Genomic DNA, 13,338 nt, shown 5'->3' with positions numbered 1-13,338 from the left:
GCCCCTGTTTATGATCTTTGTTGCCACATCTCTTAAGTGAATCACTGCAGTTGTTAAATTAATACCCGGTTGTTAAGCGAATCTGGGGATCACGTGACTCCAGGACACTGCAATCATCATAAATATGAGTCAATTTCCAAGCGGCTGAATTTTGATCATGTGACCATGGGAATGCTGCAACGGTCGTGAAAAGGGGTCATTAAGTCATTTTTTCCAGTGCTGTTGTAACTTTGAACAGACATTACATGAACTGTTGTAAGTTGAGGACTACCTGTGTAAGGCAGCATTAAAGAAAAAAAATGATCTTGAAAACATAAAAGGCAAGTCAGGAAAAAGCAAGCTAATATTTAAACACTGGGGTTCCACATAAAACAGTTCCCTCAGCATCGCTCTGTCAATTCTCTTGCAAACTCCCTAGCTATCTGTGAGGCATTTCAAACTGGCTATATTCTAATCCCATACCTACAGAGTCCAACCACCAAAAATCCCAACGACATGTATGTGGGGCAGGGGAAAAGGTAGGATCAAATGCAAAATGGGAAAATGAAAGAAAAGCAGAAGAGATTTTGCTAAAAACTATTTTTTTTTAAAAAAAATTGTAAGGCAAATAGTAACAGGAATGAAAACAGAGAAAACAAAGAAAAGAAAACAGAAAAGGTATAGGGCCATGATGGCGAACCTATGGAACGCGTGCCAGTGGTGGCACGCAGAGCCCTCTCTGTGAGCACGTGTGCGGTCACCAGCTCCTCTTCCAGGTTTCATCGTGCGCATACGTGCCGGATCAGCTTGGCACACATGCCCACTCTGTGGGTATGCGCTCCGGCTAGCTGCTCTCTTCAGGGTTCCGTCGAGTGCATGTGCACCCGCCAGCTGGTCTTCGAGACCAGCTGGCCAACGCACGTGCGCGTCCCGGAACCCGGAAGAGAGCAGCTGGCCAGTGCACGTGCGTGCAATGGAACCCGGAAGAGAGCAGCTGGCCAGTGCACGTGCGTGCAATGGAACCCGGAAGAGCAGCTGGCTGACGCGCACATGTGCACTGGCCAGCTACACTCTTCCGTGGTCCGGGGCGTATGCATGTGCATGGGCACGCGCACACACGTGCGCTCCAGTTTCACCACTTGGTGCCGAAAAAGTTAACCATTACTGGTATAGGGTCTCCTGTTTGAGCAAGTGGCTGGACTAGAAGACCTCCAAGGTCCCTCCCAGCTCTATTCTACTCTAAAATAGGTTAGGGTTTACATATTACACTCTGATTGCAATAATGTCTTTTCAAGACACTCAAGAAAGCCTACTTTTAAATTTTAAGAAACGTGCACATAGCAGGTATGTGTTTCAAACTTGCATCATACCTATTTAGCCCTAAAATAGAGTTCAGTTATGGAGCTTTTAGATATCTCTAGAGGGGAAAAATATGAGATGAATTACCACCAAAAAGCAAGAGCAACTAGAGATAAGATCCACTTTGTAGCACTATATCAAAATTATCTGAAGAATGAACACTAAATGTGACAGAGAAGCTAATTAATAAAGGAACTGTTTGAACATATAACAAAGAGCTGTGATAAGGTACGTGCTACATTCAATTCTAAGTTAAAATTTCCGTTAAGTCCTCCATTACACTTCTGGTCACATATCAAGCATTTCACACTAGGTTCTCTCGTTTTACAATACTCTGTCTTTTTCTCCTGACATACCCAGTTCTCACTTGCATACCACAAAGCAGGAGAAGTGTGGTATTACACTGACTGTTTCTCAATTAGCTAACATAGCACAAGCTTTCTCCCTGACAGAAATTTTTCAATGATTCGTTGAACAGTAAAAATCAAACCTGCCTAACGCTTGCCCAATATAAAAATTCACTGGGTTCTCAAATCTGGATCACTGTTACATCTTGTACATTTTTTCCAGACGCTCGAAAGAAACTGATCTGTGAGAAGAGTTTTGCATTTTCTTTTTTGGACTAGTGTCGGGGAATATCATGAGTTTCTTCTAACTGTCTGGAACGGATGCTGTCTTCACACGTTTGAAAATAGTCACATACGGTGTTTCTCCGAAAATAAGACATCCCCTGATAATAAGCCCAATTGAGCTTTTGAGCACATGCGCTAAAATAAGTCCTCCTCTGAAAATAACCCCTCCCAAAAAAATAACAACCCTCCCGAAAATAAACCCTCCCCCAAAATAAGCCCTCCCCAAAAATATTTAAACATATGTGCAGCCAGTCCCCACCATTTCCTCTGGTTAGGGTTAGGGAGACGGATCTGGAAATCAGGTAAGACGGCAAGAGGAGCCCCATCTTGCTCCACGTGCCCCAAAGTAATAAGACCTCCCCGAAAATAAGACCAAAACTTATTTCGGGATTCAAAAAAATATAAGACAGGGTCTTATTTTCGGGGAAACATGGTAGTAATGCCATAAGCAAACTATCCATCTTTTACTATCTTCCATATTTTACTACCTTCCAGTTTTGCTATCAATGCCTGAAATCTTTCAAAAGATTTTCAAAACTTTCAGGGGAGTTAAGGCTTATTTTTCTATACTCTTTTTCTTGAAGATTGATAGGGGTATATGAGGAAAGGATGCCACCGCTGGTGGAGGGGCTTGCTGCGCCCTTTTTAAGGCTGCTGGTTCAACTTTGGTCCCCACCTGACACTCAGCTCTCACCTGTGGCTCCAAGTACCTGTAACACACAGAGGCCACAATCCAGTCAACGTCTCGGCAGACAGGTCAAACCAGGTGAGGGTAATTGATAAGTCTTTGAGTCTCGGTGAGATAGAGAAGATTTGTCTATCGCAATATGTGAAATCTGGCCCTAGCTGTGTGTGTTGAGGAGATTGATCAACATTTTAACAGTCAAGAAGGCAGGTCCAGCAGACGTTGTGAAGAACTAACAGTATATCCCAAAGGTGCTTTTTCAAGAGGCAACTGGATTTTCTTTGTTTTTCCTTGAAGACGTTTCGCTTCTCATCCAAGAAGCTTCTTCAGTTCAGTTGGATGAGAAGCGAAATGTCTTCAAGGAAAAACAAAGAAAATCCAGTTGCCTCTTGAAAAAACACCTTTGGGACTACCATGACCTGGATGACTGAGAATCTCAATAGACATTTAGCTAAGAATATGACAAGACACTAAAATAGCCACTGCAGCAACAGACGTCCCAGCCGTAACAGTTCTCCTTGCACTAAATTAAGGTCTCTTTCTGCCAAGAGAGTGGGACTGCCCCTGTGCAACAGCTCTTCCACTTAAAACTCCACCAAGCATAGGTTTCTGTTGTGCAGTTCATACTTATAAAATCCGTTTCAATTTCACTGTTTGATTCGCTACTATTATACCCTACACATTTCTAAAATATGCCTTCCGGCACTTTTTCAGTACGGTTTTCTATGACTAACTAATACAGAACAGAATTATATTTTTTATTAATCCTGCTTCAGAATTTACAAATAATTCTGAAAGGTTTCCTGTAAGTGCTATGGGTGAGTTATGCTTTGCTGGTTTTGCTGGGTATCAAGGCAGCTTTTGCAAGGTGACTCATCACTGGATGCTGGATCCATGATCACTTGGGAACAAACAAAGGAGAGGTCCTTAAGATCACCCACCTGATTCTGGACAGCAGATCACAGAAACTGCTGTTTTCACTGTCAATTGATTAATGGAGTGGCTGAGAGTCAAGACCACATCAAAGTCACATTCACAAAGCAGCCTTTTCAGACATTAAGCTTGATTGACTCTTACATCTTAAACACTTCTTTGGAATTTTACTTCTTGCATATTGAAGATGATTAAGACTCTTTGGACTGGCAAGATATTACTGTGTTCATTGGGTGAGTTTCCATCTCCTTAAAAGGTGATGGTGTACATTTGGTTTTAAAATTTTTAAAAATATGATTATTTTTTTTTTACTCTGCAGCAAAAGGCTGCTCAGTATATGGATTTTGGAAAGTCAACAATGAATTAAGATGCCAGAAGAATTTGGAATTATAATTTTGAATTATTTAGAAGATATTGTCTCTTTAATTGTTTGGTTTATTGTTTTAATTAATGGGGCCAAATTTATATATATATTTTTAACTGTATTTTAATATTTGTATTTGATGTTTTTATTTGGCTGTTCACCGCCCTGAGTCCTCAGGGAGAAGGGCGGTATACAAATTCAAAAATAAATAAATAAATGGGAAAATAGAGTTTGCTTTCATTTTTTTAGGATAAGAAAACCTTAAAGGCTGGACATTAAAATTGGAGGATAAAGAAAAAAAGAGAAGAAATCCTCAGGACCAATCTTTGAATACCTTTCAGCTATGTTCTTGGACAGAATGGGTCAAAGGTTTGATAAAATTAAAAGAGCACATTCTAATAAAATTGCAGAACAAGAGTGGCTGCAATCAATCTCTAATTTTAAAGAAAATTATTTTATAAAAAGAAAATTATTTTATAAAAAGAATTTGTTAACTATTCTAACAGTCACATTATGCTGGTGATTCATATTAGTTACGTGCCCATTAAGATTTTGCCCAATAAATTTTACCCAATAAATAAGATTTTTCCCTCTATTGAATTTTATCTTGACTGACTCTGTAAACCGCTTAGAGAGGGCTGTAAAAGCACTATGAAGCAGTATATAAGTCTAAGTGCTATTGCTAGTGCTATTGCTATCTTGTTTGTTGCTTGTTTTTCCCCAGTTTCAAAAGCCTTTTTAAAATGTGAGTCTGTTTTCAATAATGTTGACAGGCCTTGCTACTTCTGTGTTGTATGTACATTTGATAAGCAACCCATCCATATCTTCTGCCACATTATTTATTTTAATACACAGGACCGATTGACATAGATCAATTAATGAGCATTGGTTTACTACAGCTGCTTTACCATCCATCGCTCCAAATACTGTAGCAAACTTAACCCCCTTATCAATAATGAGGCCACTTTTATTTTTTAAAAAACAGAGGGTGTTAAATGCTTTGCTAGTACAATATTAAAGAACTATGCTTAAGCCATTCTCATTATCTGAGATCAGAGAGAGACCTGGCCTGGAATATTTTTTTTCTAAGAAAGTTTTAATTCTTGTAATCAATACAATGATTCACACATGAACATTGATATTTTATTCTAAAATGCTGCCAGGCTTTCTAAAATTTCCCACATTCGTACTTATCCCATTTTTAAAGTTGGAGACATAACTTATTCTCCAATGTTTCTCATGCATTATAGATAATGGTTCTGAGATAATATTTGAACCTAAGTGTATAATCAAACTCTTAAGAGGCATGAAATCATCTCTTTGCTTATAATGGGTACAAATCGCCCTTTAGGTTGGCAAAGCTTGTCTTTGCCACAGTTGACATAAATTATCTTCTTTAAGCATCATCTTCCTCAAACATCATCTTCCTTCTAATATAGCCAAGGAAGGACTTTTTCTTACTTTCTTATTCACAATCATTATTCATGATAAGCTTTGGTCTTCCTAATATTTTTATTTGGAAGATATCTGTCAAGAATTCAGGAACCAGGATAGAGTTCAAAAGTATTACAAGTTTATTTCACGCTACCTATACACAAGAATCTGATCCACTAACAGTTAAGGCAAATTGGCCCCAGATAAGTCAACGGACTTCAACGGAGGGGCTGGACTTGATGTAGAGATTCCAAACTGATGATGCATTTGACCCCAACTAGGGGTGAAATGCTACTGGTTCCGGCGAACCAGTAGTGATAAAAACTACTGATTTGGTTGAACTGGTATTTCCGACGGTCAGCTGTGCCGCGTGGTTTAGCTTTGCTAGAATTTGTATCTATGCTATGCTAGGATTTCCTGCTTTCTAGCAAAGCTAAATCATGCGGCACAACGGACCCCCCCACGCTGTTCTACTTACCTTCTCACACGTCCTTTTGGCTCATACTGCGTATGTATGTGTGCACAGCGCGTGCACTGCATGTGCACACTGCGCATGCAGCACACTTGGTGCGCACTGTCTGCACCAGCGAACTGGTACCAAACCGGTTCAGATTTCACCACTGATCCCAACCTTAGGCTCAACCTAGTCATCTCCTACAATACCTGACTTTTTTTTTTCCTCCATGTTTTTTGACTTTCCTTAATGTGACACAGACCTTTTTAAGTTCTACCAGTTCAGTGGTTCTTGCTAAGCGATCATATACTGGCTTCTTTAAACATCCTCAGTTTTACTCTCATGGGAACAATTTGCAGCTGTACCTTCACATATTCCAATTTTCATGATTCTTTCTGAATTTCTCACCAAGGGTTTTCCTTGTACTTTTGTAAACAGATATCCAAAGTCTTTAATATCCAACTCCAACACCTTCTATATTTTGAGCTTCACACAACATGGTCACATTTTCCTTTAATATTCCTGACAATTATATATCATCAATCAATTCTTCCCTCTCAACCAGGATTACATTCAAGATATCATATCCTCTTTCCATTTTCAACAATATTTCCTATACATTTATTAGATATTCCATTTATGCAGTTATGACTTCTGATTATATTAGATCATTAAAAATCTCCATTATTACTACAGCTCTGTGAAGGTTTCATCAACTGCTCCAGAAAAGAACTATTCATGCCTATCAGTTACTTAGCAGTCCCTGCAATATTACCTTTTTCCCCCAAAGAAAACTTTCATTTTTAAAATCAAAGATTTTTTATGGAGAAAAACATACTATTGACGTGTAATTTCTCTCCCTCAATTCTAAGCATTTCTTTTGAGCAATATATACAATATATACACATACCTGCACATGTCAAGCACCTGTTATATATGAGGTTCAGTTTATTGTATAAACCTTGCAAAACCACTACATCTCATAAATTATGGTATTCCCACCTGAAATCTTGCAAGATTCAGGCTGGAATTCCCAGATTTCTTCAGATTCTCTACAAGAACACCAAAATAATAAACAAAATTGCAATATAAAAAAGATTTGCATGCATTGTTTATCTTAAAATACCTATTTCACAACATTTAAGTAGCTCAATCACTATTACATAAAAGAAAATCCTTAAAACTGTTGATTCAGTCTTGTAAATGAACTGCCCTGTTTTACAAAATTACTGCATTTATATATAAATGTGACTTGCAGTGTTGCATGTCCCAACTTCCTTCTAGATGAACTACAATACTCAGTTTTCCATCAAAAGGAGAAATGGAAAATATATATACTGTGTACTGTATACAACACATAAATGTTGGCCTTCACGTGAGTGAAAATACCCCAGTCCAACTGCAAACTTTAATAACCATTTATTGCAAATTTCACAAAAAAAAATAACGATAAAGGTTCAGGAAAAATGAGCAATGTGACAATGATTTAAATTAAATGAGCAACGTTAACTATGAATCATCAAGATCCTCAGGCTAAAAGAGCATTTACTGTCAAGATCCAAGATAAATCATTTTTAGTATATTAAAATTTTAATACTCTAATAAAAGCAGCAGCATTTCATTTTCCAATTTTTTTTTCAATGATTACATAACAAGGTAGCTCAGATTTGGCCACAATCTACACTGAGTACCAGGCTCATATATAAGGGAATAAACTCCAGTGAACAAAACTGAACTTACTTCCAAGTACCGTAAAGTTGTACTGGATTATGTATTAAACCAATTCAGTGCAGTATGTCTAAAAGCCCATGCCTACACCAAAACTATGCACCGTGTACAAAAATACTGCCTGCAATCACTGGCTATTTTAATGCTTGCCTGAATATTACATACCGTGTTAATGTTTAGCACATACAAACTAAGTATTTGTTTGGCATTCACCAACTTACCTCATTTTACGATCAAGGGAACATGTGCTTTACACTCTAGTTTATACCTAATGTCTTACTTAAACATTATGAAAAAATATTCAATCTCCTGTTTACGCACATAGGTAAAAGGATGTTAAATCTGTTGGCTAGTGCTTGTCAAGAAACTTGCACCCTACTCTGCTAAATACCACTTGTGTGCAGACTATAATCATGCTACCGTATCTTTCCATTTCCCTCTCATGTGTTGGAACAAGGGAAAGTATCACAGTAATAAAAGTGCACTTGTCCCTGGAAACAACCACCATTTGCATTGACTGACTGTGATAATACAAGTCTGCTAATGCCTACACAAAATATCAATAACCAAATAAGCACAAATCAGAAGTTTGGTTTTTCATTCATCGCAAGTATACTGTTGTGCCCAAGAATGACTCCAGCTTAGTGTTATGTCCAAATTTCTTGTCATTTCTAAGCAAGCCATCAACTGTAAGTACAGTAAATAAACTTTAGACCATAGCTTCTGATACTGTCAGCAACAAGCAAGGAGATCTGGCTATGTTCCTAGAAAATGAAGTTTTTTTAAATGAAGTCCACTAAAAGAAACAAGACGTTAGAAACAATTAGCAGGCCTAACTGCTCATGAATATAAGCTAGCACTCATCACAGTTCTGACACAATTCTATTCAAACTATGTTCATTCCTGTAAACAATTATTTTTATTATAACCAAGACCGTGTAGGTATAATGATAGTCGGGGATGACTTTGGAAGCAGGAGAAAGGCCACTGCTTAGGCTGCAGAGTCTTCATCCTGCCTCCCAAGGCCAGTCCCACATACCATTACAGCAGGAGAAAATGTGGTTCACAGAAAAGACACACATTATCATCTCTTACCTTGACTACAGGATGTCCACCAGTAGATGCTTTTACTGCTCCTCTGCTGCCTTCCGTTTCATAATGTGCTCTGTGATGAGTTTTTGGTTGTACTTCTATTTTCAGTTCACATTGCCCATATTGTATGGGTAAAGGCCAGTCTAGAGGCGGCAATGAAGATGTGCTAAAACCAAGAAGTGCATATATTTCAATATAAATATAATCTTTTTCTAACCTCCCTTTCAATATCCACTTTTTTTTGGAGGTCACACTATAAATATAGTAAAAAAGCCGTGAAGTGTTTTAAACAAAGATTTAAACAGACTGTCTTTTCCACATTAAAATTTAATTTTTAAAAAAAAAAAATCAGTTATAATTGTTTTGTTAACAAATATTAAACTAATTATCAGCAAGGAGAAAGCAGATGTGAAGGACCAAGGGAAAAAAAATAGAAAAAAATTTGCATCAACTGTTTTTCCCCCCCAGACTCTAATAGTTCTCCTACGCATGAAGAGGCACAGTTATGGCTAAAGCTCTATTATAAAAGTGTGACATATTTCATAAACCTGCACCATCTGCATGCATGATACTCTGCATGACCTAACTCATAACTTTCCAGAAGCGTTTAAGCCCTTTGTTGAGCACACCAAAGTGAACTATCTGTGGAATTCCTTTCATTCAGTTTTACTATCCCTCCACAAAGATCCAATATGAATTGCAGTATTGTTGTTATGCACACACATTAAACATGTGTTAATGGAACATCAAGCTACCACCAGCTACACAGGAATTCTTATTGCAGGGAAAGATAAATATTAAAAATAAAAAGATTAGCTAGAAAGCTAGGATTTAAGCATATTGTACTGTGATAACATGAGAAAAAGTGCCTAATGCAACCTTAGCAAAGGAGGCAGATAAACATTTCAAGTCCATTTTTTAAAAGAAACAGTTTAAACACAGTGTGGCACGAACAATGAGCTTGCATTCAAATTCTGATAGTTAGCAGGAACAATCATTACTGAAGAACATTTCACACTACAAAGACAATAAATACAGAGGGCCACTTCACTGAGAAAACATTCTGTATTATTCCAAAATATTTATGACTAGATTGTAAGACTCCTATTTCTGAAGTAATGGAAAGATTACTGCTAATGAATGTATAACCCTTAATTTCAGAGCATAAGCAGGCACTGGCTAGCAATAATCTATTCTGAATCTGTACAAGATCGACTTTTCCCCCAATAAATCCTAAACTGCTACAGCTTGGCTTTCATAGTTGTCTCGATTATTTAAATTTATCTTCTAAAATTAAGCGATGTCCTCTTTATTTAACACAATGAACAGAGAGTTTTTCCAGGTTAAAAGTAGTTCTTCTACCAATTCAAGGAACTTGAATTTCTTACCAATTAATGCACTTACCAATTCAAGGAACTAGTCAATCATTCACCCTTTTCCAAACTGCAGAAGATGGAAAATCAAAGAGGATTTCAAATATATCTTTAAAAAGAAAGCTGGGGGGGGGCGGGGGCATCTGGACTGCTAGGGCATGAAAGATGATCCAAGATCTGCTTTATAAACTAGTGGGAAAAAGAGCACTGGTACAGATATAGTGGCTGTATTAATAGTAACACGTAATATTCACCATTGCTTGGAGAATGGAACTTCCAAAAGGTCAAAAAAAGCCAATAAAAACTAATAAATAGAGGTGCCAAAACAAAGGTACAAAAAGAATTTGCCAATAAAGATGATGCAATCAGGTTCTTTTCACAGGGGAGGCCCTGTTCGTAAGATAACCACCAGGTATAACATTGATGTGGCTTTATTGTTATTGATATTTCTTGTGCCCAAGATTAGAGAAATCAGTAATGATGGGCTGGTGTACTATTGAGAAACTGGTAATTACACTGAAACTGATACATTAAGTTAGGCAAAACAAACAAAACATTCCTACTGAACTGGTTCTTTTAGATATCTAGCTAATGGATTGTACCAATCAAAGGTAAGTAAGATTAGATTTTTCAGGCATCCGTCGCATAACATCTAAAAGAAAATTAATCAGTAAATCCTTCATTTTAAAAAAAGGGATATGATTTGACCGAGTAAAAACAGTAAGTTGCCTGCACCTGCACATCACTGTACCATTTTCTTGTGACAGATTTAACTTCAGTTAATTATGGTTAGTACTGAAAGAAGCTGTTTACAGATGCTAATGGGTAGCCCCTGCGGTGAAACTAACCGAAAAGGACATTGCAGAATGATTGCAGAGAGCCTGCTACGCTTCAGCAAAATATCTGGGGCAGCCACAAAACTTTTCCTCGTTCAAGATTTCTAATCTTCTTGCTTCGAGCCATGCTATTTCTTGGCTTGTTAAGCCAGGGTTGTTTTGCCAAAGTTTGCCAATTGTAAGAAACAAACTGAAACCATATCGGTAGCTCAAAACCCATAGCAAGTGAGATCTTTCACGTTTCTGAAGTTTTTCTTAAATGGACCAATTTTAAAGGGTCAAATGCCAGGTTGCTTTTTATTGATATTGGAAACTTTAGCCAAGTAAAATGTTGAGGTTTTAAGAACTGATTAGTAACTAGCTCTTTGGGGGTACTTTTAACTGAATAAAAGTTCGTTTCAAACATAATTAGAGACGATGGAACCATGGTACAAAAAATGTTAGGGGAACTCAGTTGGGAAACATAGGCAGGATAAAATAAAAGAAACTCCTGCTTCATAAGGAATCTAGGAAAACTTAATTGTGGCTTTAAAATCAAAAGCCAATGTTTAGTGAGTCAATGTTTTATCGCAACTTTAAAATGTTAATAAGTTTGCCACTAATAAGGAACTGAATTAAAACACTAGGTGAACAAATATAGCTGTGTGTAAATGTTTTAACTTAATATCTATATACTTTAAAATGTTTATTTTTCTAACACATATTGTAGGCACTTTGAAAGTCCTCATCTTGTATGAGTGCTTATCCCTTGGTCAACAAATATATTTGTAGGCTACGTTTACTCAACATGGCTGACTAATTTATATACATTATTGGTGAATAATCTAGATATGAAATTTTTGTTCAGGTTTCTTTCTGTAGACACAGCTACTAATAGCTTTCTATTGTAATGTCATAGGAAATATTTGAGTTGCTAACTCAAAATTTGGAGTACTGTTTAAAAGGATTATTTGAAAACTCTGAAACAGCCTAGCCAGAATGGATTATAAAAAAAATACCACCAGTTTCAACCTCCTTAACCAAAAGTATACTTAGAAGAACTGTATAGTTAGTAGCCAATATTGTTTTTTTTTTCTGGTTGCCCAATCCTTTTTCTCTTCTTGGCCTTTACATTGCAAACTTTCCTTCTCTTCTTTCCTTCTAGTATCTTCCAATAGTCTTTTTTTTTTTTTTTTTTTTACTAAAGAGCAATTAACAATTTTTAAAGTAGTAAATAACAGTTAACTCCCCACACACTTCTGATAAAAGGAGAACATCTGTTGGGTATCACTTGTGGTACTCCCCTTTCCTTATCATGCACATCAGAAGGATATTCGCTGGCTGAATCTCTTTTGAACTTTCTAGATTTGGGGAGTGAAGAAGAGGAAAAGGAGAAAAGAAAAATTTTTTGACAACTTTACAGGGAGTCAAAAACCAGACTTCTCAACAGCAGAGGAGAAGTTAAAACTAAGCTTGGTTAGTTTTAACTTTACAGGACTAGGGGAGGGGTCTTAGCCTTTGATATGAACCTAACGTTATGGTGATAGTTCTGTTATGTGAAACTCCAGAATTAGGTTAATGGAGTAAACCAAGACTGTGGTAACGATAGTTTGGATATCAACACAGTCTGTGTATGTTTAACAGAATCCTAATAAAACAGTAAAGGGGACATGGTGGCTCAGTGGCTAAGACACTGAGCTTGTCAATCGAAAAGTCGGCAGTTCAGTGGTTCGAATCCCTAGTGCCGCATAACGGGGTAAGCTCCCGTTACTTGTCCCAGCTTCCACCAACGTAGCAGTTCGAAAGCACGTAAAAAATGCAAGTAGAAAAATAGGGACCACCTTTGGTGGGAAGGTAACAGCATTCTGTGCGCCTTCGGCATTTAGTCATGCTGGCTACATGACCACAGAGACGTCTTCAGACAGTGCTGGCTCTTCGGCTTTGAAACGGAGAGGAGCACGGCCCCCTAGAGTCAGGACTGACTAGCACATATGTGTGAGGAGATCCTTTACCTTTACCTTTTAATAGAACAGTAGATACCCTCCAACATGCAGAACTAACAGAAATAAAATGTCACATATGCAGAGATACTTTCAACCACTGTGTTCAAAGATAATACACATAAATATGCACAATGCAGAATTTGCGTTTTGAGTGCAGAGACTAGGGACGCTGGCTTTTGAGTCTAAGGGGAAATGTTCGATTCTGCAGCATGTTTTCAACTGCAACTCTACCACTGTTTTTGAGAACAACTGAAACTGCTGATTTTCATCTCTAAGTCCATCAATTCTCTTTCATTTCCTTTCTTTTGTTACAGATATATACTGTTTCCCCCAAAATAAGACATCCCCTGATAATAAGCCCAATCGGGCTTTTGAGCGCATGGCAATAAGGCCAAGCGCTTATTTTAGGGTTCAAAAAAATATAAAACAGGGTCTTATTTTCGGGGAAACACGGTAGAACATAGAGTATTAGAGTTGGAAGGGACCT

At 37.5% G+C, this 13,338-nt stretch overlaps 1 protein-coding gene across 3 annotated transcripts in view; it reads right to left on the bottom strand.

Annotated features, from left to right (window-relative positions):
* Positions 1-13,338, bottom strand: part of NFATC3 (nuclear factor of activated T cells 3) — a 56,701-nt gene that overhangs the window by 23,088 nt on the left and 20,275 nt on the right. For all 3 annotated transcript variants that reach the window (XM_034425437.3, XM_087876979.1, XM_034425439.3), the window contains exon 3: positions 8,664-8,826. In XM_034425437.3, the coding sequence (XP_034281328.2) occupies positions 8,664-8,826 (163 nt within the window). The remainder of the gene's footprint in view (positions 1-8,663; positions 8,827-13,338) is intronic.

This window comes from Pantherophis guttatus, chromosome 11 (assembly GCF_059756535.1).
Source record: "Pantherophis guttatus breed Tessera chromosome 11, ASM5975653v1, whole genome shotgun sequence".
Taxonomy (NCBI): Eukaryota; Metazoa; Chordata; class Lepidosauria; order Squamata; family Colubridae; genus Pantherophis; species Pantherophis guttatus.
This window is presented reverse-complemented; position numbering and strand designations above follow the sequence as displayed.